The sequence below is a fragment of the Cherax quadricarinatus genome, chromosome 37 (assembly GCF_038502225.1).
Source record: "Cherax quadricarinatus isolate ZL_2023a chromosome 37, ASM3850222v1, whole genome shotgun sequence".
NCBI lineage: Eukaryota > Metazoa > Arthropoda > Malacostraca > Decapoda > Parastacidae > Cherax > Cherax quadricarinatus.
The window spans coordinates 7,229,516-7,256,556 of NC_091328.1; the positions used below are offsets into that span (position 1 = coordinate 7,229,516).

Below are 27,041 nucleotides of genomic sequence, written 5' to 3' on the forward strand. Positions count from 1 at the left end.
AGTCAATAAAGGATCACATTATACTGCATATGTGTTTATATTTCCACAGTATCATCAGCAAAAAGTAACTGTGTCAATTCCCATTTTGCATTTGATTCCCCATAATTTAATCCCACCCCTCTCCTGAACACCCTAGCATTTACTTCTTTTACAACCCCATCTATAAATATATTAAACAACCATGGTGACATTACACATCCCTGTCTAAGACCTACTTTTACCGGGAAGTAATCTCCCTCTCTTCTACACACCCTAACCTGAGCCTCACTATCCTCATGAAAACACTTTACAGCATTTAGTAACTTACCACCTATTTCATACACTTGCAACATCTGCCACATTGCTCCCCTATCCACTATCCTATCCCTATCATATGCCTTTTCTAAATCCATAAATGCAATAAAAACTTCCCTACCTTTTTCTAAATACTGTTCACATATATGCTTCAATGTAAACACTTGATCTACACATCGCCTACCCACTCTGAAACCTCCTTGCTCATCTGCAATCCTACATTCTGTCTTGCCTCTAATTCTTTCAATAATAACCCTACCGTACACTTTTCCTGGTATACTCAGCAAACTTATTCCTCTATAATTTTTACAATCTCTTTTGTCCCCCTTCCCTTTATATAAAGGGACTATACATGCTCTCTGCCAATCCCTAGGTACCTTCCCCTCTTTCATACATTTATTAAACAAAAGTACCAACCACTCCAACACTATATATCCCCCCTGCTTTTAACATTTCTGTCATGATCCCATCAGTTCCAGCTGCTTTACCCCCTTTTATTCTACGTAATGCCTCACGTACCTCCCCCACACTTACATTCTGCTCTTCTTCACTCCTAAAAGATGGTATACCTCCCTGGCCAGTGCATGAAATTACTGCCTCCCTTTCTTCCTCAACATTTAAAAGTTCCTCAAAATATTCTCGCCATCTACTTAATACCTCCCTCTCCCCATCTACTAACTCCCCTACTCTGTTTTTAACTGACAAATCCATACATTCCCTAGGCTTTCTTAACTTGTTTAACTCCAAAAATTTTTCTTATTTTCATTAAAATTTCTTGACAGTGCCTCTCCCACTCTATCATTTGCTCTCCTTTTGCACTCTCTCACCACTCTCTTCACCTTTCTTTTACTCTCCATATACTCTGCTCTTCTTATAACAATTCTGTTTTGTAAAAACCTCTCATAAGCTAACTTTTTCTCTTTTTTTGCCCTTTACTTCATCATTCCACCAATCACTCCTCTTTCCTCCTGCCCTTACCCTCCTATAACCACAAACTTCTGCCCCACATTCTAATACTGCATTTTTAAAACTATTCCAACCCTCTTCAACCCCCCCACTACTCATCTTTGCACTAGCCCACCTTTCTGCCAATAGTCGATTATATGTCACCCGAACTTCCTCCTCCCTTAGTTTATACACTTTCACTTCCCTCCTACTTGTTGTTGCCACCTTCCTCTTGTCCCATCTACCTCTTACTCTAACTGTAGCTACAACTAAATAATGATCCGATATATCAGTTGCCCCTCTATAAACATGTACATCCTGGAGGCTATCCATTAACCTTTTATCCACCAATACATAATCTAGCAAACTACTTTCATTACATGCTACATCATACCTTGTATATTTATTTATCCTCTTTTTCATAAAATATGTATTACTTATCACCAAATCTCTTTCTACACATAGCTCAATTAAAGGCTCCCCATTTACATTTACCCCTGGCACCCCAAATTTACCTACTACTCCCTCAACAACATTTTTACCCACTTTAGCATTGAAATCCCCAACCACAAGTACTCTCACATTTGGTTCGAAACTTCCCATGCATTCACTCAACATTTCCCAAAATCTCTCTCTCTCCTCTACACTTCTCTCTTCTCCAGGTGCATATACACTTACTATAACCCACTTTTCACATCCAACCTTTATTTTACTCCACATAATCCTTGAATTAATACATTTATAGTCCCTCTTTTCCTGCCATAACTTATCCTTCAACATTATTGCTACTCCTTCTTTAAGCTCTAACTCTATTTGAAACCCCTGACCTAATCCCATTTATTCCTCTCCACTGAAACTCTCCCACCCCCTTCAGCTTTGTTTCACTTAAAGCCAGGACATCCAGCTTCTTTTCATTCATAACATCCACAATCATCTCTTTCCTATCATTTGCACAACATCCACACACATTCAGACTTCCCACTCTGACAATTTTCTTATTATTATTCTTTTTAGTAATCTTTACTAGCCCATTGTTCCCGGCATTTTAGTTGACTTTTCCAACACGCATGGCTTACGGAGGAAAGATTCTTATTCCACTTCCCCATGGATATAAAAGGAAAAGTAATAAGACCAAGAACTATTAAGATAAAATCAAAGAAAACTCAGATGAGTGTGTATAAATAAATGTGTACATGCATGTGTAGTGTGACCAAAGTGTAAGTAGAAGTAGCAAGACATACCTGTAATCTTGCATATTTATGAGACAGACAAGAGACACCAGCAATCCTACCATCATATAAAACAATTACAGGCTTTCGTTTTACACTCACTTGGCAGGACGGTAGTACCTCCCTGGGTGGTTGCTGTCTACCAACCTACTACAAGTCATATGTATTATTAATGACCCTTGTGTAGTTGATAGTCTTTAAATCCAATTGACCAATCACTAACTACTTAGCATGAGGCTAGGTCCTCACCAGACTGTACAGAAATGTCTACTACACCAAACAAAAGTAAAAGGCTAATAGCAGCCAAAGTCAGTCAGTCCACACAGGTCTGCTGTATCAAAAGACTAAAATAAAGATTAAACTCTCAGCATATATACACAGTGACGTACACTTTTCTGTGTATATAAACTAAGTGAGTGGAATGAATGGATTTTTTCTTGATTGCCTTGTTGGTGCCTATACACTGTATTTTGTGGTTTTTGACTAGAGTGGTTATTTCTCAAAAGGGAATTGAATCACAGATCCAGTTTCCTAGATCAAGAGCCCCTCACCAGCTTTAAGTAACCTCCTTTGAGGGGCCTAGTTAATGATCATATATTACAGACTTATCATTTGCCCCGCCAGCAACCGACTTGGCACACCACCTCCGCATTGTGTCCGAGCTGCGGGAAATTGCAGAAAATGGTTATGACCCTAACGATCAAAGACATCACGAACTGCTCATATGCCTGCTTATGACAGCCGCAGATTTATCTGACCAAACCAAGGTAAGTGAAATGTGAAAATTTAAAAGTACAGTAGGACCCACATATCCACGCGGGATGTGTTCCAAGACCTACTGCAGATAGTAGCGAACCTTATACATGTATTTAAGTAATTATTCATTTGCATACATATCTGTGATAGAGGTTAATTTATAAATTATATACACTGATGGGAAGCACTTCATGACTTCTTTTAGGCTTTGAAGAACTGACACCATCACTAACTTTGCAATATTAAGCAAAATTAAGGATTATTTTCGGGCCAGGGTAAACCATGGATAGTTGAAACCATGGAAACCGGATCCACGGATACAGTGGTCCTACTGTATTGTAATCTTATTGTACAATACAGTAGTGTGTGTGTGCACGCACACAGAAATTAGAGATATTTGATAGAGTGAATCATTAACCCCTTGACTGTTGCAACCCCCAATCCTGAGGTGTCTCCTGGTGTCACAAAAATTAAAAAAAAAAAAAAAAATCTCATGAAATGATAGAGAATCTTTTCCCGATTGTAATGACACCAAAAAAGCGAAATTTGATGAAAAACTGACGGAATTATGCTCTCGCGAAGTTAGCGACCTCGGCGATATTTACAAATCGGCGATTTCGCCCACTTTGAGCCCTTTTTTTGGCTAATTCTGTTGTTCCAGTCGACCAAACTCTTAGCTATTTCTTTAGAACTCCATTTTTTCTATCGATTGAGTACAAGAAACTGCCCATTTACCGATTTCAACCACCCAATAATGTGGTCAGAAATTTGCAATTTGACCAATTTCACGAAAATTAAAAAATATGACAATTTCAAAATAAGGTCCAGAATGAGCAATGCAGACATTTCTGGCTCTAAAATAACATTTTCTTTGTTCATCAGTCATGTCTCTAGGCCCCTCTGATATTACTCTTGCTTTCTATTTTGAATTTTTATTCAAACAAAAAATAGAAGGCTTACTATTATGCAGACTACTGCAATACTGTAATAATTGTATAAATAACATCAACCCTGCATATTAGAATGGCTAGTTGGACATTTATTAGACAATGACACCATTTGCTTACTTTTCAAACATTTCCCCTACTTTGAGCTCCATTTCCAGGTTCTTTTTATAGTAAAATCAATCACCTCTATTTCTATAATATGTTTTCCATTCTATCAAATGAGACCAAGAAAACGAGAATACAACCATAAATACTATGCGAAAATAGACCACAAAGTCGGCATTTTAATTAAAAAAACGGTCAGAGTTTTTTTTTCTCATTATGCACTGCGTGCTCCAGGATTTTTTTTATATGGTGCACACTGACCACACAGACCCATTCTCTCACATGTGGGCCTACCAGCTTTCTCCTGCTTGATTTGAAGCCGCTAGAATTTATGAGTATATATACGTCAAACACGGTACCTCGTAAGATGTATATATACGGCCACGACAGTCAAAGGGTTAAAGATAGTTAAGGAAGAACTGCAAAATAGAGCTAGAAAGTAATATAAATGTATGCACAATTAATCATGGGAAGGAATCACTATAAAAAATTGACTACAAACATGAAAACTACAACAGCAACAAAAATTACAAAAAACACCAGGGAGCTGAGAATGATTATATTATTATTATTACCTGAGAGCTCTTACAAGGTTTAGGACTTAGAATGATTATACAGTGGTACCTTGACTTACAAGTTTACTTCGTTCCGTGATCGACCTCGTAACTCAATTTGCTCGTATGTCAAATCAATTTTCCTCATTGAAATTAATTGAAATGCCATTAATCCATTCTAGCCCCCCCAAAAAACCACTCCAATATTTTTATTACGGGTTTTTAAATAAGAAAAATGTATTTATAAATAATTGATTTTTGCCTTTTTTGCCAGGTCCCAGCAGTGTTTCAGAAATGCTGGAGTATGTATGAAACTCCTTGAAGCACAGTGTAAGATGAGTGCCACTCCACTGCTGACAGTGCAGCAGTGGGGTGACATTAATCAGTCAATCAATCAAGTTTATTCTCTATAAGGATTACAATGCAGGGTTTACAGATTTTGGATATTGTGTGGTTTACATGTTATAAAATACAGTGGAACCTCAAATATTGAACTTTCTTCGGTCCAGAAGGCTGTTCGAGTGCCTTTACCGAATGAATTTATTCCCATCAGGAATAACGTAAATTAGATTAGTCCATTTCAGACCCTCAAAAATACACTTATAAAAGCACTTACAAAAATACACTTACATAATTGGTCGTGTTGGGAGCAGCTCGATTTTTGAGGTTCCACTGTACTAATTAGAGGGGGCCACTAGGACACCTAGCATGGCTAGGCATTTCGGGCAGACTTAGATTAATTCTTAACCCTAAATTATTACAAATTATGGATTAAGTTGGTATTATGGCTAAGTGACTAAATTATAGTTTGTGAGTTTAGCAATGTGAATGCTTTTATTTTGGCACAATACATAGTTTCTATATTGGAGTATCACAGGCAAACTTATGACTAGTTAGGATTCATTATTTTAAGATAAAGATTCATATTTCTTTCTTTATAGTCAAATGGGTGGGTGAGTGAGTGTGTGAACCACCAGGTGGTTTTCATGTAGTTAGTTGACGGGGTGTATCAGGGAGATAAGATGTTTTCTAACGGTAGTTTTGAAGGTGATGAATGTGTTTGCAGTTGTAGAGCTTTCAGGTAAGGTGTTCCAGATTTTAGGGCCTTTGACATACATTGAATTTTTGTAAAGGTTTAGTCGGACACGGGGAATGTCATAAAGATGTTTGTGTCTGGTGTTATGCCTGTGGGTCCTGTCACAACTATCAAGAAAGCATTTTAGGTCAAGGTTAATATTGGAATTTAAGGTCCTGTAGATGTAGATTGCACAGTAGTAAGTGTGGATGTTCTGAACAGGGAGTAAGTTTAGATCTATGAAGAGGGGGGGGGGGTGTTGCCAGGGATGGGATTTAGTGATTATTTTTACTGCAGCTTTTTGTTGGGTTATTATTGGCTTTAGGTGTGTTGCTGCAGTTGATCCCCAAGCACAAATAGCATAGGTGAGGTATGGATAAATGAGTGAATGGTATAGTGTGAGAAGGGCATTTTGCAGCATGTAGTATCGTATCTTGGAGAGGATCCCAACCGTTTTGGATACTTTCTTTTGTTATGTGTTGGATATGGGCGCAGAAATTCAGATTGTTGTCAAGGAATTTGCCCTCATTATGTCTGGCAATTAGAGTGTTGTCAATCTTAATGTTAAGTTGTGCAACACCTGCTCTGCTACCAAACATAATATACGTAGTAGGTTTTGTCAGTGTTAAGTGTAAGTTTATTGGCTGTCATCCAAGTCGATATTTTGAGCAGTTCCTCGTTAACAATTCAAATTCAAAGTTTATTCTCTATAAAGATTACAATGTTGAATTTACAGAATTTGGTTGTTGTGTGGTTTACATGTAGTTAAATAATGATTACAGAGTGTACCACTAGAACGCCTAGCATGGCTAGGCATTTCGGGCAGACTTAGTTTAATTCTTTATTTTAAAATATTACAAATTATGAGGTAAGTTGGTATTATGGCTAAGTGACTAAATACTAGTTTGTGAGTTTAGCAATGTGAATGCTTTTGTTTTGGCACAGTACATAGTTTCAGTATTGGAGTATCATAGGATTCATTATTTTAAGATTGAGATTAATATTTCTGTTTATGGTCAAATGGGTGAGTGAGTGTAAGTGTGAACCACCAGGTGGTATTCGTGTAGTTAGTTGATGGGGTTTATCAGGGAGATAAGATGTTTTCTAATGGTAGTTTTGAAGGTGATGAATGTGTCTGCAGTTCTAGAGTTCTCAGGTACGGTATTCCAGATTTTAGGGCCTTTGACATACATTGAATTTTTGTAAAGGTTTAGTCGGACATGGGGAATGTCGTAGAGATGTTTGTGTCTGGTGTTGTGCCTGTGGGTTCTGTCACAACTATCAAGAAAGCGTTTTAGGTCAAGGTTGATATTGGAGTTTAAGGTCCTGTAGATGTAGATTGCACAGTAGTAAGTGTGGATGTACTGAACAGGGAGTAAGTTTAGATCTATGAAGAGTGGGGGGGGGGGTGTTGCCAGGGATGGGATTTAGTGATTATTCTTACTGCAGCTTTTTGTTGGGTTATTATTGGCTTTAGGTGTGTTGCTGCAGTTGATCCCCAAGCACAAATAGCATAGGTGAGGTATGGATAAATAAGTGAGTGGTATAGTGTGAGAAGGGCATTTTGTGGCACGTAGTATCGTATCTTGGAGAGGATCCCAACTGTTTTGGATACTTTTTTGGTTATGTGTTGGATATGGGTGCTGAAATTCAGGTTGTTGTCAAGGTATAGGCCTAGGAATTTGCCCTCATTATGTCTGGTAATTAGGGTGTTGTCGATCTTAATGTTAATTTGTGCATCTCCTGCTCTGCTACCAAACATAATATACATAGTAGGTTTTGTCAGTGTTAAGCGTAAGTTTATTGGCTGTCATCCAAGTCGATATTTTGATCAGCTCCTCATTAACAATGGTGTTGAGGGTGGCAAGATTAGGGTGAGAGATGACATAAGTCGTGTCGTCAGCAAAGAGAATGGGTTTCAGGTGTTGGGATACGTTTGGAAGATCATTGATGTACAGGTCTCCCTCAACATTCACGTTTTCAGCTTTCGCGGGCTTCACACATTCGCGAATTCCCAACCGCCAAATTCCCAGCCACCAAATTCCCAGCCGCCAAATCATATTCAAGTTTCTCGCCACCTGCGAGTCCCTACTACCCTCCCTCCGACCCCCGCAACTGGCAGCCAGCCCTCCCACCACTCAGTGTGGTGAGTGTTTTGTTTATTCATTATTTGCTATTAATCTACAGTATAAATAATGTAAACACATTCATGACTGCATATTGGAATGGCTATTTGGACAGGTATTGGACGGTGACATCATGTGTTTACTCTTGAACACAGCAAAGAATCAAACATTTCTGCTACTGCTAATAATAATAATAATAATATGATATAATTGAAGAAGGAAATTGTACAAAAATACGAGGGAGTGGTTGACACATCGTCAGTGTGGCTTTGTTTATGCTGGAGTGAACATTAGTCTCCCTGCTCTTCCAAACATTTCACAATAATTCATTGTTTGGTGCTTGTAGATTGAGTGTGACTGGAGTGGTAGAGGTGATAGAGGCAGTGATAGAGGCAGTGGTAGAGGCAGTGATAGAGGCAGTGATAGAGGCAGTGATAGAGGCAGTGGTAGAGGCAGTGGTAGAGGCAGTGATAGAGGCAGTGGTAGAGGCAGTGGTAGAGGCAGCGATAGAGGCAGTGATATTTACTAACATATATGTTATAAATAATAATAGTACATTATGAATAACATTTATTATTATTATTATAAATGTTATTAATATTAACATGTACTATTATTATTTATAACATACGTATATGTTAGTAAATACCACTGCCTCACCCACTGCCTCTATCACTGCCTCTATCACTGCCTCTACCACTGCCTCAACCGCTGAATTATTGTGAAATGTTTGGAAGAGCAGGGAGACTAATGTTCACTCCAGCATAAACAAAGTCACACTGACGATGTGTCAACCACTCCCTCGTATTTTTGTACAATTTCCTTCTTCAATTATATCATATTATTATTATTATTATTATTATTATTATTATTATTATTATTATTATTATTATTATTATTACTATTGTTATTATTAGCAGTAGCAGAAATGTTTGATTCTTTGCTGTGTTCAAGAGTAAACACATGATGTCACCGTCCAATACCTGTTCAAATAGCCATTCCAATATGCAGTCATGAATGTGTTTACATTATTTATACTGTAGTTTAATAGCAAATAATGAACAAACAAAACACTCACCACACTGAGTGGTGGGAGGGCTGGCTGCCAGTTGTGGGGGTCGGAGGGAGGGTAGTAGGGACTCGCATTGGTTGTGGAAGTGGTGGAGGCAGTGGTGGAGTCTGTGGTATTTAATAACATACATGTTATTAAAGCATAACATGTATATACGTATTTAGTACAACTTACAGAGTTTTCATGTATTTTATGATTGTTCATGGTTCAACAAGTTAAGCAGTATTGTATTATATTTCCCTACAATATATTGGGGCACCAAACATTCACGGTTTTTCAACATTCGCGAGGCTCTTGATCCCCTAACTCCCGCGAATGTTGAGGGACACCTGTATATGAGGAAGAGCAGGGGACCAAGGACACTTCCCTGCGGAACTCCAGTATCAAGTGGCCATGTTGTTGATGCTGTGTCTTTAATGGTAACATACTGATACCTATTAGTAAGGTAAGATTTGAAATAAGCAAGCGCGTGGCCTCTTATACTGTAATGGTCAAATTTGTGGAGTAGGATGTTGTGGTCTACTGTGTCAAAAGCTTTTCTTAGGTCAATAAAAATTCCTAGTGGATATTCCTTATTTTCCAATGCTGTGTAAAGCAGATCTAGCATTTTTATGATTGCATCATTAGTGCTTTTATTTTTCATAAATCCAAATTGGCAGGGGTTGAGTATGTTTTGTGCTGTTATAAATGAATATAGTCTCCTGTGCACGAGTTTCTCAAAGATTTTGGATAGCAATGGTAAGTTTGATATTGGCCTATAGTTGTTTAAGTCTGTGGTGTTGAGGGTGGTGGCAAGATTCAAATTCAAATTCAAAGTTTATTCTCTATAAGGATTACAATGCTGAGCATACAGAATTTGGTTATTGTGTGGTTTACATGTAGTAAAATAATAATTACAGAGTGTACCACTAGAACACCTAGCATGGCTAGGCATTTCGGGCAGACTTAGATTAAATCTTAAGTTTAAAATATTACAAAATTATGAGGTAAGTTGGTATTATGGCTGTGTGACTAAATACTAGTTTGTGAGTTTAGCAATGTGAATGCTTTTGTTTTGGCACTATACATAGTTTCAGTATTGGAGTATCACAGGCCAACTTATGACTAGTTAAGATTCATTATTTTGAGATTGGGATTGATATTTCTGTTTATGGTCAAATGGGTGAGTGAGTGTAAGTGTTAACCACCAGGTGATTAGGGTGAGAGATGACATAAATCGTGTCGTCAGCAAAGAGAATGGGTTTCAGGTGTTGGGATACGTTTGGAAGATCATTGATGTAAATGAGGAAGAGCAGGGGACTAAGGACACTTCTCTGTGGAACTCCAGTATCAAGTGATCGTGTTGATGATGCTATGTCTTTAATGGTGACATACTGATACCTATTAGTAAGGTAGGATTTGAAATATGCAAGTGCATGGCCTCTTATACCATAATGGTCAAATTTGTGGAGTAGGATGCAGTGGTCTACTGTGTCAAAAGCTTTTCTTAGGTCAATAAAAATTCCTAGCGGATATTCCTTTTTTTCCAGTGCTGTGTAAAGCAGTTCTAGCATTTTTACAATTGCATCATTGGTGCTTTTATTTTTCCTGAATCCAAATTGGCAGGGGTTGAGTATGTTTTGTGCCATTATAAATGAATATAGTCTCCTGTGCACGAGTTTCTAGAAGATTTTGGATAGCAATGGTAAGTTTGATATTGGCCTATAGTTGTTTACATCTGTAGGGTCACCACCTTTATGTATTGGTGTAACCCTTGCTGTCTTAAGTAGTGTCAGGAAAGTGCTAGTTTCTAGTGACTTGTTAAGAAAGTCATGTAATAGCATGCGAAAGGACATGGGCCGCTCGCTTGAACAATAATGGTGGGACATGAGACAGATTCCCCGAGTTATTTTTCAGTGACTTTATAATCTCATTGACTTCCGTGAGCTCAGTTGGTACAAGATAGAAGGAATTTGGGAAATTCCCATCTAGGTAGTCCCCGGCATGGGCATTGGTACGTGGGATTTTACTGGCGAGATTAGATCCTATGGTTGAGAATTTATTACAATCAAAAAAAGTGCTAAACCACAAGGGCTATACAGCTATGGTTGAGAAGAAGTCGTTTACCATGTTAGTTGTATCAGTGGGATGCAGTGGTGTTTCATTAGGTTTAGTTAGGACAATATTCTTGGTTTTTTAAGTTTGTAGGTCCCTAGAATCTGGGAAAATGTTTTCCAGGTCTTTTTTATATCTCCTCTTGTGTCAGTGAATCTGCTGGAGTAGTACAGTTGTTTGGCTTTCTTTATTACTTTGGTGAGAACTGATGAATAGTGTTTAAGAATATCTTTGTGTATTAAGCAATGTCTATATTGCTTTTCATATTGGTGTTTCTTATCAGTGGATTTCAGAATTCTGCTGGTTAGCCATGGGCAACTGAGCTGTTTATTCGTGATCTTTTTCGTTTTTATAGGACAGTGTTGTATAGTCTGTAATTTGTCAAGAAAATGTCTGTCCAATCGTCAGTACCATTGTGCACTGCCTTGGCTTTATTTTTCACTGTTACACATAAACATGTCTGTCTATATCTGTCTCTCTAGCTCTATGTTTATCTCTGTCTCTGCTTATGTCTTTGTGTTTCTGTCTCTTTATTTGTCTCTGTCTCAAAGAGAGCCGCTCATGAACCAACAGGTATTACACACAATGCAGAGTCGTCACGTCGGATTCCTGAGCAAGTGAAAATGTGTATTATTGTACTTGCCAGTTATGCTTATTATGCCTTACATCTACAAGCATAGTACATAGCACTTTGTCTGGATTTTTTGGGTTATCCTAGGTAATTTACACTATGTATAACTGTATATTTGTGTGTACCTGTGAGATAGAGACAGAGATAGATACAGACAGGAGGAGATAGACAGTCAAAGCAAATCATGTATTGCACATGTTCCAGAATTGTTTTTCTTTACTTAGGGCATACGTTATAGAACATTCTGGCAAGATGACATTACCAGTGGTATCAAAATTGAAAGGAAGTTGCACATTGGTTATTATCAAGGTTTTTGATATTTCCTCAATATCTCCTGGGAGTGGCAGCATATCTGAAGCTAACTCGTAAATTAGGCCACTCGTAAGTCAAAGTACCGCTGTATTATTTTTTCAACAAATCGGCTGTATCCCATTGAGGCAGGATGACCTAAAAAGAAAAACTTTTGTTTTACTTTTTAAATTTAGTAATGTATACAGGAGAAAGGGTTACTAGCCTCTCGTTCCTGGCATTTTAGCCACCTCTTACAGCATGCCTGGCTTAAGGGGGAAGAATTCCGTTCCATTTCCACAAGGAGATTATTATTACTACCCTAGGGCTCTCGTGCATGAACATACACATCTTTGAAAGAACTGGCTCCTCTAAATATACATGTGTAAATGCATGAGAGCACTTGGATATTGCTAGTGTTATTTCAAGGAACTTCTTGCCTCAGTAATTCCAGTCATGTCTTTCATTTCTAGATTCACAATTCTTGCTATCCTCTATCTCTAGTAGATGGATGACATTAGATAGAAAACCATAAGTCTTCACTTAATATTAGTATATAAGTATGACAACATATATATATTCCTCTTACTGTACAAAGTTATTTCATCAGTGCACTCATTGAATTGTAATTTCCTAATGTCTATATAATACTCTAATACCCTGAGGGTAAGTAGAACACTTTTGTACCACTATTGTCTGTAAATGTACTGAGGTACGGCAGGCTTAGACCCTAAGTTTTTTAAAATGACATGTTTGATATTTTAACATTACTTCTGTCTCTTTTGTAACGTGATAAATATGTGCCATTGTCACTTTTATGTACTACATAACCATTTTCTCACAGGACTGGCAGTCTTCAAAGCACGTTGCGGAGTTGATTTACAAGGAATTTTTTACACAAGGTGATTTGGAGAAAGCCATGGGTAATATGCCATTGGAAATGATGGATCGAGAAAAGGCATTTATTCCAGAACTTCAGCTGCAATTCTTAGATGATGTGGCCATTCCTGTCTATGAGTAAGGAAACCGTTTTGTATTATATACAGTACATAATTGTGGTGAATGTACGTATTCAGATATTTGGAAGTGAACGTGTCAGCAGATGGGTCTATGAAAGATGAGATGGATCATGGAATTGACAAGGGGAAAAAGGTGAGTGGTGCACTGAGGCATCTGTGGAGACAAAGAACTTTATCCATGAAAGCAAAGAGCGGAATATATGAGAGTATAGGTATACCAACACTCTTGTATGAGTGAGAGGCATAGGTGGTGAATGTTGCAACAAGGAGAAGGCTGGAGGCAGTGGAGATAGTCATGTCTGAGGGCAACATGTGGTGTGAATATAATGGAGAATCCGTAGTTTGGAGATTAGGAGGTGAGGGATTACCAAAACTATTATCCACGGGGCTGAGGAGGGGTCATTGAGATGATTTGGACATGTAGAGAGGGTGGAACGAAATAGAATGATTTCAAGAGTGTATAAATCTGTAATGGAGGGAGGGGAGGCAAAGGAGGTTTTGTGTGCGAGGGGCTTGGACTTCCAGCAAGTGTGCGTGAGCGTGTTAGATAAGAGCAAATGGAGACAAATGGTTTTTAGGACTTGACGTGCTGTGAGTGTAAGCAAGGTAACATTTATGAAGGGATTCAGGGGAAACCAGCAAGCCAGACTTGATTCCTGGAGATGGGAAGTACAGTACTGGCACTGCAGTTTTATAACTGTAGTGTAAGCCCATCTCTAGCAAGACAGTGATGGAGTGAATGATGATGTTTTTCTTTTTCGGGCCACCCTGCCTTGGTGGGAAACGGCCGATGTGTTAATAAAATATAGCAGTACATAACTTGAATGTAGATTTTCTATTGATTTCTTAAATGTTTGCAGGTAGGTTAGAAATTTAACCCTTTGACTGTTGCAAGCCCCTTTCTGAAACTGTTTACCTGGAGTTTACCTGGAGAGAGTTTCGGGGGTCAACGCCCCCGCGGCCCGGTCTGTGACCAGGCCTCCTGGTGGATCAGCGCCTGATCAACCAGGCTGTTGCTGCTGGCTGCACGCAAACCAACGTACGAGCCACAGCCCGGCTGATCAGGAACTGCCTTTAGGTGCTTGTCCAGTGCCAGCTTGAAGACTGCCAGGGGTCTGTTGGTAATCCCCCTTATGTGTGCTGGGAGGCAGTTGAACAGTCTCGGTCCCCTGACACTTATTGTATGGTCTCTTAACGTGCTAGTGACACCCCTGCTTTTCATTGGGGGGATGGTGCATCGTCTGCCAAGTCTTTTGCTTTCGTAGTGAGTGATTTTCGTGTGCAAGTTCGGTACTAGTCCCTCTAGGATTTTCCAGGTGTATATAATCATGTATCTCTCCCTCCTGCGTTCCAGGGAATACAGGTTTAGAAACCTCAAGCGCTCCCAGTAATTGAGGTGTTTTATCTCCGTTATGCGCGCCGTGAAAGTTCTCTGTACATTTTCTAGGTCGGCAATTTCACCTGCCTTGAAAGGTGCTGTTAGAGTGCAGCAATATTCCAGCCTAGATAGAACAAGTGACCTGAAGAGTGTCATCATGGGCTTGGCCTCCCTAGTTTTGAAGGTTCTCATTATCCATCCTGTCATTTTTCTAGCAGATGCGATTGATACAATGTTATGGTCCTTGAAGGTGAGATCCTCCGACATAATCACTCCCAGGTCTTTGACGTTGGTGTTTCGCTCTATTTTGTGGCCAGAATTTGTTTTGTACTCTGATGAAGATTTAATTTCCTCATGTTTACCATATCTGAGTAATTGAAATTTCTCATCGTTGAACTTCATATTGTTTTCTGCAGCCCACTGAAAGATTTGGTTGATGTCCGCCTGGAGCCTTGCAGTGTCTGCAATGGAAGACACTGTCATGCAGATTCGGGTGTCATCTGCAAAGGAAGACACGGTGCTGTGGCTGACATCCTTGTCTATGTCGGATATGAGGATGAGGAACAAGATGGGAGCTAGTACTGTGCCTTGTGGAACAGAGCTTTTCACCGTAGCTGCCTCGGACTTTACTCTGTTGACGACTACTCTCTGTGTTCTGTTAGTGAGGAAATTATAGATCCATCGACCAACTTTTCCTGTTATTCCTTTAGCGCGCATTTTGTGCGCTATTACGCCATGGTCACACTTGTCGAAGGCTTTTGCAAAGTCTGTATATAATACATCTGCATTCTTTTTGTCTTCTAGTGCATTTAGGACCTTGTCGTAGTGATCCAGTAGTTGAGACAGACAGGAGCGACCTGTTCTAAACCCATGTTGCCCTGGGTTGTGTAACTGATGGGTTTCTAGATGGGTGGTGATCTTGCTTCTTAGGACCCTTTCAAAGATTTTTATGATATGGGATGTTAGTGCTATTGGTCTGTAGTTCTTTGCTGTTGCTTTACTGCCCCCTTTGTGGAGTGGGGCTATGTCTGTTGTTTTTAGTAACTGAGGGACGACCCCCGTGTCCATGCTCCCTCTCCATAGGATGGAAAAGGCTCGTGATAGGGGCTTCTTGCAGTTCTTGATGAACACAGAGTTCCATGAGTCTGGCCCTGGGGCAGAGTGCATGGGCATGTCATTTATCGCCTGTTCGAAGTCATTTGGCGTCAGGATAACATCGGATAGGCTTGTGTTAATCAAATTTTGTGGCTCTCTCATAAAAAATTCATTTTGATCTTCGACTCTCAGTCTGGTTAGCGGCTTGCTAAAAACTGAGTCATATTGGGACTTGAGTAGCTCACTCATTTCCTTGCTGTCATCTGTGTAGGACCCATCTTGTTTAAGTAGGGGCCCAATACTGGACGTTGTTCTCGATTTTGATTTGGCATAGGAGAAGAAATACTTTGGGTTTCTTTCGATTTCATTTATGGCTTTTAGTTCTTCCCGCGATTCCTGACTCCTAAAGGATTCTTTTAGCTTAAGTTCGATGCTTGCTATTTCTCTGACCAGTGTCTCCCTGCGCATTTCTGATATATTGACCTCTTTTAGCCGCTCTGTTATTCTTTTCCGTCGACTGTTGCAAGCCCCTTTCTGAAACTGTCATTCTATGTCAAAAAAATTTTGGAAAAAAAAAATTATTTTTTCTTATGAAATGATAGAGAATCTTTTCCCGATGATAATGACACCAAAATACAAAATTTGGTCGAAAACTCATGGAATTACACTCCCACAAAGTTAGCGGTCTCGGCGGCATACACACATCGGCGATTTTGCCGACTTTGAGCCAATTCCATTGTTCCAGATGACTAAACTCATACCTATTTCTTTAGAACTTCATTTGTTTTCTATCAATTGAGTACAAGAAACCACCCATTTACTGGTTTGAACTACCCAATAAAGTGGTCAGAAATTGGCAATTTGACCAATTTCACGCAAATTAAAAAAGATGCCAATTTCAAAATAGGGTCCAGAATAAACAATTTAGACATACTTGGCACTAAAATAACATATCCTCTGTTCATTAGTCATGTCTCTAGGCCCCTCTTATATTACTATTGCTTTCTATTTTGATTTTTTATTCATACAAAAAACAGAAGATTTACTGCATTATGGTATAAATAATATCAGTGTACTAGTGAAGGAAAATTATACTTCCCAGTTGACGTGTGGTGTGATTTGCTTACTCTTGAACATTGGTAAAAATCGAACATTTCCACTACTTTGAGCTCAATTTCAAGGTCGTTTTCATCGTGAAACTAATCAAAATCATCTCTATTTCATTAATATGTTTCCCATTGTATTGCATGAGACCATGAAAACGAGAATACAACCATAAATACACCTCAAAGTCAGCATTTTAATCCAAAAAAAAACGGTCGAAGTTTTTTTTTTCTCTCTCATTATGCACTGCGTGCTGCAGGATTTTTTTTTATATGGTGCACACTGACCACACAGACCCATTCTCTCACATGTGGGTCTACCAGCTTTCTCCTGCTTGATTTGAAGCCGCTAGAATTACTGAGTATATATACATCTGAAACAGTCAAAGGGTTTAAGAGTATTTTGACATCATAGATCCTTCAATGCTCTTGGCAATACAAAATAAATACTGTACAACACAAAAAAAAAACTACATGTATAACACAAATAACCAGCATCAGTTAAAGATTTCATTAAATTATTAATGCTAAATGACTCTTGCTAATAGCTTCCAAGATCCCTACAGGCACTCTGGTAATCATAAAAATCATGACAAGCAAAAAGGCCTTAGCCATGAGCAAACGGATAAAATATTTAACACGGTCAGCTGCATATCACAAGCTACACAGGGAAAAGGGTGGGCAGGAGCACCTGCAAAGGGGTGCCTGATCCTCAGACAACAGAGATTCAGCTTGGTGACAATTCATGTTGGAGGAGGGCCAAACTCTTACGTCCTGCAAACACTATATAACTTCTCGTCTGTAAGGCTCCACCAAATTTGCTACTACCCAAGAACATAGCTATGTTGTGGTCTGTGAAGTTACTGTAACAGCTCGTTATAGCAGCCTTTGCCTCAGCATCTGCCCGTTCATGGCCCTGAGCACTAACAGTCCTTGTGCCACATGTGGAAATGGAATGACTACTGGATCTTCTGGACCTCAGGATGCAGAGAAGCATACCAGGCCTGGAAAAAATAAGAGCACAATAAGAATTCCAGTAAACTGAGATCCATCTAAGCCACTTGTTAGGACAAGAGCAGTGAGGATTGCATGGAACTCTGTAGTGAACACTGAGGACTAGTTTGGTGGCACTGTGCAATACAAGTCCTGACCAGCAATGATTACAAAGCCACCGCAACCCTCACTCTTTTACCCATCAGTAAAGATCATTAGCCTTGAAGCACGAAGAAAATCGTGCTATAAGAAATTAGTCCAGGTCATGGCCAATCATTGCACACGTCTTATGAAATGACTGATATAAGTATATATTGAAGGTAAAAACAAATTTGAAAAGCTGGTCATGTGTAGGATAAAAGTGTTTTCATTTTTTATTAACAGATTTTTTCTTTTTCAGAATTGTAGCAAAAATATTTCCAGGTGCGGAGGAGCCCTACACTAGTATCAAGACTAGCAGGAGGAACTGGGCAAGACTACGAGATGTGTACAAACGTAGAAAACCTGAGTCGACAAGTTCACTAGAAGTGTTTGAGGATGATTCACTTGAAGATGAATTAGAAAAGGAAGACTCCTGAAATGTCTTTCCAACATCTGGTCAGTTAATTTTATAGGAAAATAATTCCTTTCATATATGCATTCATGGTATACAGAAAATCTTGAGATATTTGATAACATGAAAAGTTGCCAAATATTTGAACATAAGTTAACAGCACACCGGAACAACTGTCACAGGTGATATGACAGGTGTTTAACTTTAAAAGCACCTTACCTTTCTAGCCATTGTGCTTGGTTCTGAAGACATCAATATGACTCTCCAGTGAATCTATACTTTTAATTTATAATTGTTTGAGTACAGCACGTTAAACAGTGGTATACATGGATCAATCAAATTTAGCAAGAAAACTGTTACTACAGCACTGATATTTGTATCCATACGAGCATATTATATACTGTGGTAATGAGTTGATTATGCAATTTGTGAATTCAGTTACATGAACATTACAATGAAGTATATTCTACTTGTTAGAGGCATACTGATTCAAGGGATTGTGCTTGGTTGGTTAAACAAGTTACAGGGTTAAGTTACTTACAGTAGGCAAAGTTAGGGTATTTGGCTAGAATTTTTAGTAATCCTATACATATCATGGATGAAATGTACTAGCCAATTGGAAAGTGACAATTTTTCTGGAAAACGTTTCATATTATGCCATTGCTGTAATACACTCAGCTTCGGTACATTGTGTGGTACCCACCCTGACTTCAGACCTTGGGTATCCTCTTATAATATCTTTGAAGGTAGATACTTTACATTTGCAATATAGTTGGTAGAACTACTCCAAGAGGATTTGTGATTAGTCCTCTGAAAAGTCATTTATTATAACAGCATGAGTGGAACTACTAGAAAGACAACTTGTTCTAAAAGTAGCAAACGAAATACTGTCCATATATGAGCTGTATGTGGGTCGCCTTCGGTGAGAAAGGGATACAAATACGCAGCTGGAAATTGTACAAAGCTGTACAATAAGCTCAATTACTAGTGCACTTTAACCAGTACTTAAATATATAACCCACCATCAGTGATCTTGATACTTAATCATTGTGTCTTAATGAGTGCTACCATCACAGTCTGAAGTCAGTTGTACTCTTTTTGTTACATAGACAATCTACTGTTGTCAGAAAAATTTAGATTGTCAAGGTGACTTCCTTTATCCCTTTCCAAGTATCTTTCCCAAGCTTTGGGCATTAGGGCGAGAGTTGTCGTACTACCCCTTTACTTACCAACATTAACAAAATTATTTAAAATTTGCTTAATTTCACTGCAATAGTGCCTGTAATGTAAGTTCTGTGCATTCTTTACAAATGATGTGTGTGTACTCTTGGCAGTAATAATTTGTTCAATTAATGGTGCCTTTATAATAAATTGCCTTCACATGCTTTCAGAATTGAAAAGTTACTAAAAAATGAAAGCTAAATTTCTAATATTGCTATAAGGGATAATGCAGAATTTAACACTACAGCTGTCATTTACAAATACAATAAAAACTGTTCAGATTTTGATTACGAATTACATTCTGGTATAGGGTGTTGTATAAATCAGCAAGTCATTTATAGGTCTCTGCACAGCAATGAATTTCCAGAGAATTGATTCGGTAAAAGTTTGAAATTTGTTGCCCACAAATTATATGAACTTTGCTGCAATAAATGTCTTTACATGTGTACATTTTCTCCATGCAGAAATATACACATGAATGTATGCACAACAGGGAGAACAGTAGATAATTGTAGACATGAGAAAAAGGTGCCAAAAATACAATAAAAAATATTTCTAAAACTTGGTAGATTGCTGGAATAGAATTGAAAACCTTGTAGGTACCATAACTATAAACTATGTGAAACTAAGTACTGACGGAATATCGTAAGTGTAGATTAAGGCTTTAGAGGTGGGAAGTGGGGATGGGGCAGACATTGGAACTATTTTATTCCCTTAAATACAGCTTAAATAAATACACATACATGCAAACATTTGGAAATCATAAAAAGCTCTAGAAGGTCCAGACATTTGCTGTAAAACATGTCTGGTTATTATATTGATGGGGAAAAGTCTATACCCATAAGGGTGATGCAGTGTGTTGGAGTGGGAGCTAGTCTAGTTTAACCCAAGGAAGGGCAAAGTAGCTCCAAGTTCTTGGGTTATGAGTCCTTCAGTATCAAATGAGAGGCTTGGAGAGTTATACCTCAACACTGGAGACAAGTAGGAGTACAAGGATCAAGACAGATACAACATACACAAAGACATGGGACCAAGACCAAAATAAGCTGAATATATGGTACATGAAAGAGCATTAGGATGGCGAACAAATACTACACCCTAGGATATGTGGCGTTAACCTCCATACACAAGTTCAAAAGTAGATATAAGAAAGTAAAGGGACTTTGGGAGGCCTCACACCTGTCAATTATTGGTCAAGATGCAGAGTCCCTGAGCAGAAGGTTGACCTTCTAAAACGGTTACCATAATTACACAGTTTTAAAAGTACTGTAAATGAATGGAGATATTGCAAAGAAATTGTTAAGAACAGTGTTGGATGTGTGTTAATCTAGAAAGTAAATGGCTAGGGAAAAACCTGTGTATTTTGTTAGTAAGAAACTTTCTCCCTAGCAAGAAATATCAAAATTTTTTAACAGTAAACACTTCATTATCCCTTACAACTATAACAGAATACTGTACCCAGCTGTCTTGTGATGACATTGGAAGAAACTCAAACAAAACAGAATAATCTCAGAAGACATGCCACAGTCAGTTCCATAAGAAACGAGTCAAATTTGCCTTCGTTGGAAGACGAGCTGTTCTGACTACAGTACTCGATAAATTTGACATGTGCATCTCTTGGGTATCTTTATTGAGGAAATATTTTGCCACTGGAAAATGGTGAAGATCATGAGTTTGAGGTAATCAGTCCCTCAAACTCCTGATCTTCACCATTCTCCTTTGTATTGGACTGATGAAGCTACTGTGTGGCAAAATGTTTCCACAATAAAGATACCCAAGTGTTGCACGTGTCTAATTTGTCAACTTGTCGGTTCTCTGAACCATTTAACTACCAACTACAGTATGTACTTGTATATATAAAGACAAGCTTATTATCAGTGAAATAACAGTGCTTGTATGTTTAGTGCAAAATAAGAGGTGTTGTAACTACAGTACATACCTATATGTTGACTACAAGATATAACTACAAGGCACTGTATGACCCCTATGGCTTTAGCACTTTCCCTTGAATACAATAATAAATGATCACAGTAATAATGATATTAATTACCAGAATATATAAGTTCATGAGAGGGTACCAGAAAACAGGCAAAAATTTATTTGAGAGGAGGACAAGAACACAAAATTAAATTACATAGCAAAGTTAAAAAAATGTGAGACAAATCCTTTAGAGTACAGAGGTTCAAAACAAACTCTATTGTAGAGGTTGACAAATGGTATGAGCTCTAGAAGGAAACAGTGTAATAAATGTTGATAAGTTTTTAACCCTTTGAGGGTCGACAGGCCCTCTCAGAGACTCGTTCTCAGGGTCGGCCATATTTAAAAAAAAAAAAAAAAAAATTCTTATGAAAAGATAGAGAATCTTTTCCCGATCATAATGACACCAAAAGTATGAAATTTGATGGATTATTATTATTATTATAATCAAAAAGAATCGCTAAGCCACAAGGGCTATACAGCGCTGCAGGGTAGGGAAGGAAGCGAGGGTATTGGGCGGCAGAAGGGGGGAGGGATGATCAGTAGGTTACAGAAAACAGCGGGGCAGGGGATAGTGCGGGGGTAGAGGGTAGCAAGAGATTGAGGTAGAAAGGGCTGAAGGTATCAGAGTTTGTGAAGTAAGTCAGTTGTTGTCAAAAAGTCAATGAGAGAGTCCGGATGAAAGGTGGGTCCATCAGCGAGAAGGGAAGGTAAAGAGAGAGCAGAGGAGCGAAGACGACGGCAGAGGTAAATTCTGCGTGCTCGTTGATAAAGTGGGCGGTCTAACAGAATGTGGCTGACTGATAATGGAACCTGACAATTCTCACAGAGAGGAGCAGGGCGCCTCTCCATGAGATATCCATGAGTAAGACGAGTATGGCCAATGCGAAGATGGGAGAGAGTAGTCTCCCAACCTCGACACTGGTGACAAGAAGACTGCCAGTAACCTATACTCAGTTTAATAGAGTGAAGTTTGTTACCGAGCATAGTAGACCAACGTTGTTGCCAACGGATGTGAAGGTGGGTAGCTATTGCAGCAAAATAGTCCATAAATGGAATACTTCTATATGAAACTGGTAGGTCATGTACTGCTGGAAATTTGATGGAAAACTTACGGAATTATGCTCTCGCGAAGTTAGCGGTCTCGGCGATGTTTACACATCGGCGATTTTGCCCACTTTGAACCCCATTTTCGGCCAATTCCACTGTACTAGTCGACAAAAAACATGAATATTTCGCTAGAACTCCATTTTTTTTTCTATCGAATGAGTGCAAGAAACCACCCATTTACCGATTTCAACTATCCAGTACAGTGGTCAGAATTTAGCAATTTTGCCAATTTCACACAAAATTCAAAAGATGCCAATTTCCGAATAGGGTCCAGAATAAACAAGAAAGACATTCCTGGCACTAAAATGACATTTCCTCTGTTCATTAGTCACGTCTCAAGGCCCCACTTACATTCTTTTGCCTTCCACTTTGAATTTTTATTCTCGCAAAAAATAGAAGATTTACCGTCATGCAGACTACTGCATTAGTGTAAAAAATGGTATAAATAATATTGGCGCACTTGCGAAAGAATATTAGACTCGCCAGTTGACGTGTTTTGGACGCTTGGGAAGATTTGTTTACTTTTGAACTTTGGTAAAAATCGAACATTTCTGCTACTTCGAGCTCAATTTCAAGGTACTTTTCACTGTAAAACCAGTCAAAATCATCTCAATTTCTGTAATATGTCTTCCTTTCTATAAAATGAGACCAAGAAAACTAGAATACAACAATAAATACCATACGAATATACAGTGCAAAAAAACGGTCAGGTTTTTTTTCTCATTATGCACTGTGTGCTGCAGGATTTTTTTTTTTTATACTGTGCACACTGACCACATAGACCCATTCTTTCATATGTAGGCCTACCAGCTTTCTCCCACTAGATTTGAGGGTGCTAGAATTTAGGCATACTAGTACGTCAAAAACCCTGGGTCGTAACCCGTACTAGTATGGCCGAAACCCGCAAAGGGTTAATAGGTATGATAGATTTAAAAAACAAACTACACCATAGGTGTAGTGCTATTACATTCATAAATGGGCAATTTTACTTTGTAGCTATATCGAATACAGTTTATAGGGGAAATCTATCAAATTTAAGCTCAAAAGTTATACATATTGGCATATATTTCTTTTGTATTATAAATCCATGTTTAGTACAAATACAGTACTGTAGAGTTATTGCCATGTAAATTATTTAATAAATAATTTAATTAAAAAAAAATTATTACATGGGATATTGGCTGTTTAGAGTGACATCTAAACTGTTGTATCTGGGTGCCTCTGCAAAGACAGTGATTGTGTATGAATGATGGTGAAAGTGCAGGCATTGTACTTCCCACCTCCAGGACTCGAGTCCAGCTCACCGATTTCCCTCAAAAAATATTACCCTGTTCTCACTTCGTCAGGTCCTGAAACCCTTTATCTCCATTCACTCCTATCTAACATGCTCACACGTGCCTGCTGTATATCCAAGCCCCTCGCGCACGCACACATGCATACATATACATACACACATACATAAGGAGGTTCCTTCAGTTACAGTATTAATCCATTCCAGAAGATGTATCTTAAAACTATTGTAACTGAAACTCCAAAATACATGGTTTTACTGTAATTTGTTTCAAGACCCCAAAAGGGGCAACTTTTAGTGTACTACTGTGTCTGTGGTTTGACCCCCAGGAAGGATAGAAGCATTGGGCTGTTTCCTTAAGACACCTACTGTCCCTCTTCACCTAGTAGTGAGTAGGTACCTGGGTGTTTGTTGACTGGTGTGGATCGCGTCCTGGGGACAAAATTATTCTAATTGCCACATACTACGACATAAATTGACACAATTTACCCAAAATGCTCTGCATAACAAGGGGTTTTCTATATAGTAGTATGTCATTGATTCAGCTATGGTCTTTACCTTGGACAGGTACTTGTAGAAATAAATATTATTATTACAGAAAGCTTCATCAATTGCTTTCTTTGTGTTGTACACTCAAAACTTGTTTTGTTGAAAGTTTATAATAAAAATGAAAATTTCTATATCCCATGTCATCTGTGGAAAACATTGATGACATTCTTAGCCTAGAATTGTTAACATTGATGTGTAAAAGGCACTGTTGAGCTTGTTTTGTAGTCTGAGACAAGATATTTACTCCAGGTCAGACATATAACTGCTATTACAGACATAAAGGAATATTTTTTTTTCTTAATGCTGGAACTTTATACTATAATGTGAAACATTAACCATACCTCATTTATAAACTTCTATGGATGTTTACCTCTTCAAGGGGGGCTCCTTGGCGTGGTGAAGAGGCTCTTGGTCTGAGGAATTAGACCTGTCGGTCTTCTTCCTCAGACCGAACCTAATTACCCCCCAATCTCCCCTCCCCTATCCCATCCTCCCCTTTTTCCTTTCCTCCTCCTCCTCCCCATCCCTCCCTTTTGCCCTTCCTCTTTTTGGCCTTTGGGATTGCTCCCACAGGCGCGCTAGTTCCTAGGTAGGGGAAAGGATACCGGGGTCCATCCCATTCCGTTGAGGTTCTTGGCGGTGGCATAGTTTGCCGTGGAATCTGGATCGCCTGGGGATGTCCGGATCCCTCTCCGGTATCCCGGAGTAGCTTTGGGTGTCTTTCGGGCGACGGGTGTATCTCTGGAAGCCACCTTTCGGATTCCGGGGGTGGTGGCCGAAGGAGGTATGCTTTGTGGCGGATATCCGGCTGCCCTCTCTTTTGTCCACCGAGGTAGCTCGGCAGATGTGAGGTTGCTATCCCGGATTGTTAGTTTACTAGCATGATGGGTAGGGTATGGCACGGGTTCCATGCTGCATCTGCGCTACTTGCGGTGCTGAGGTCCTCTTGGGCGCGGAGGGAGATTTCTGGCCCTTTCATTCCTCCTAGGAACTATCCCTCCCCGGTCCCCCCTTTTTTTATTCTTTTTTTCTTTTTCTTTTCTTTTCTTTTCTTTTTTTTTCTTAAAAACAAAAAGAAAGAAGTAACCTAACCATGGCAGCCCTAGTCCATGAACCTACTACCCCGGGCCCCTTCTTGATACCGCACCCCGTTCTGACCCCGCCTCGTCTTTGGACCACTCTTCAGACACTCCTCATGCCTCTGTACCTATTGCCGGTGCTGTTTCCTCACCCGCTTCAGGTACTGAGGCCTCGACTGACTCCTTTGATTTATCGGACCTTCGCTCTCCTCTGACTATACTTCCGGCCTCTCCCTCTACGGTGCGGCAATTTTCAAATCGCTGACCCGTTCCACGTCGGACCAACTCTGGTCCCACGCCTAAACGCCAACGACAATTACCTGCTGATGATACTTCTCCACCTCCTCGTTTTTCTCAGAAACGATCGACACGTCCTTCACTACCTTTCCATGCTCAGTTTCAGACTGAACAATGGACTAAATTCTTCACTTTACGACCGACTTCCTCTACTGCCTATCTTTCTGACCACAGTATTGGCAAGGCACTCCTACGCCATGTTGGTAAAGATATTTCTTTTCATGCTCTTAAGAGCGGTACGCGCATCATTACCATACAGAATGCTACCAAGGCTCATGAGCTCTCTCGTCTTTCCCATATCGATACTGTTCCTGTCACTCTTGAAAAACATCATTCCCTCAATTCTTGTAGTGGTACCGTCATTCTGCCCCATACCATAGTTCAACAAAATTTCCAGACATGTGGCACTGACATTCTTGAACAGCTGGAACTCCAAGATCTCCCAATCCTCAAGGTAGACACTTACGTTCTTCCTGCCCGCGGGCAGAGACGATACCCTAGCAATGTGGCTCATTTAACTTTTGACAGCCGAGAACTCCCATCCTCAGTTTATATAGCAGGACATCGGTTACAAGTTCGAAAGGTGATCCCTACACCACAACAGTGTAGAAATTGCTGGCGATTTGGCCATCCAGCGAAATATTGCAGATCTATCGCCAAATGCCCAGTCTGTGGTGCCGATGACCATTCTAATACGTCTTGCAATCGATCTCCCTCTTGCCTTAACTGTCATGAGGCTCACCCTTCGTACTCTCGCCGTTGTCAAGTCTATTTAAACGAGCGGGAAATCCGTTACCTCAAAGAGACAGAAGGTCTCCCTTATGCCATGGCAGTTTCTCATCTCTGCCTCCAAGGGAGACTCCCACGTGTTTCTTATTCCCGTGTTTCAAAATGTCCCCCACTTCTGGTATCCCATCTTCTACACCCACCTCTGTGGTTACCTCTCCCATAGTCACTCCTGTATCTAATCCTTTTGCTGTCCTCGGCTCAGACGTCCCTACTTCAACGCCTCAGTCTGATCTCGCTTCTTCGAGTTCTCTCTCACAAGCCTCAGTATCGACGAGACCTCGTACGACACCTCCTCCCAATCGTCCCCCTACTTCTCAAAAGTCAAAAAAAGGTCCGTTAACACCTCCTACCCATCTTCCACCTCATTTTACCCTCCCTGTCTCTGTCCCTGGTTCTCCCCCTTTCACTGGCTCAGTTACAAGTGTAGAGGTTCGCCCTCCTCCTCGTACTGTACCTTCCTCCCCTGTTCCC

The 27,041-nt window shown here is 39.5% G+C and overlaps 1 protein-coding gene across 1 annotated transcript in view; it reads left to right on the plus strand.

Annotated features, from left to right (window-relative positions):
- LOC128701571 (cGMP-dependent 3',5'-cyclic phosphodiesterase) overlaps positions 1–25,756 on the plus strand; it is a 106,821-nt gene extending 81,065 nt beyond the window's left edge. The window contains exons 6-8 of the mRNA XM_070091712.1: positions 3,093–3,235; positions 12,961–13,133; positions 18,105–25,756. Of these exons, the coding sequence (XP_069947813.1) occupies positions 3,093–3,235; positions 12,961–13,133; positions 18,105–18,282 (494 nt within the window). The 3' untranslated portion in view covers positions 18,283–25,756. The remainder of the gene's footprint in view (positions 1–3,092; positions 3,236–12,960; positions 13,134–18,104) is intronic.
- The last annotated feature ends 1,285 nt before the right edge of the window (positions 25,757–27,041 follow it).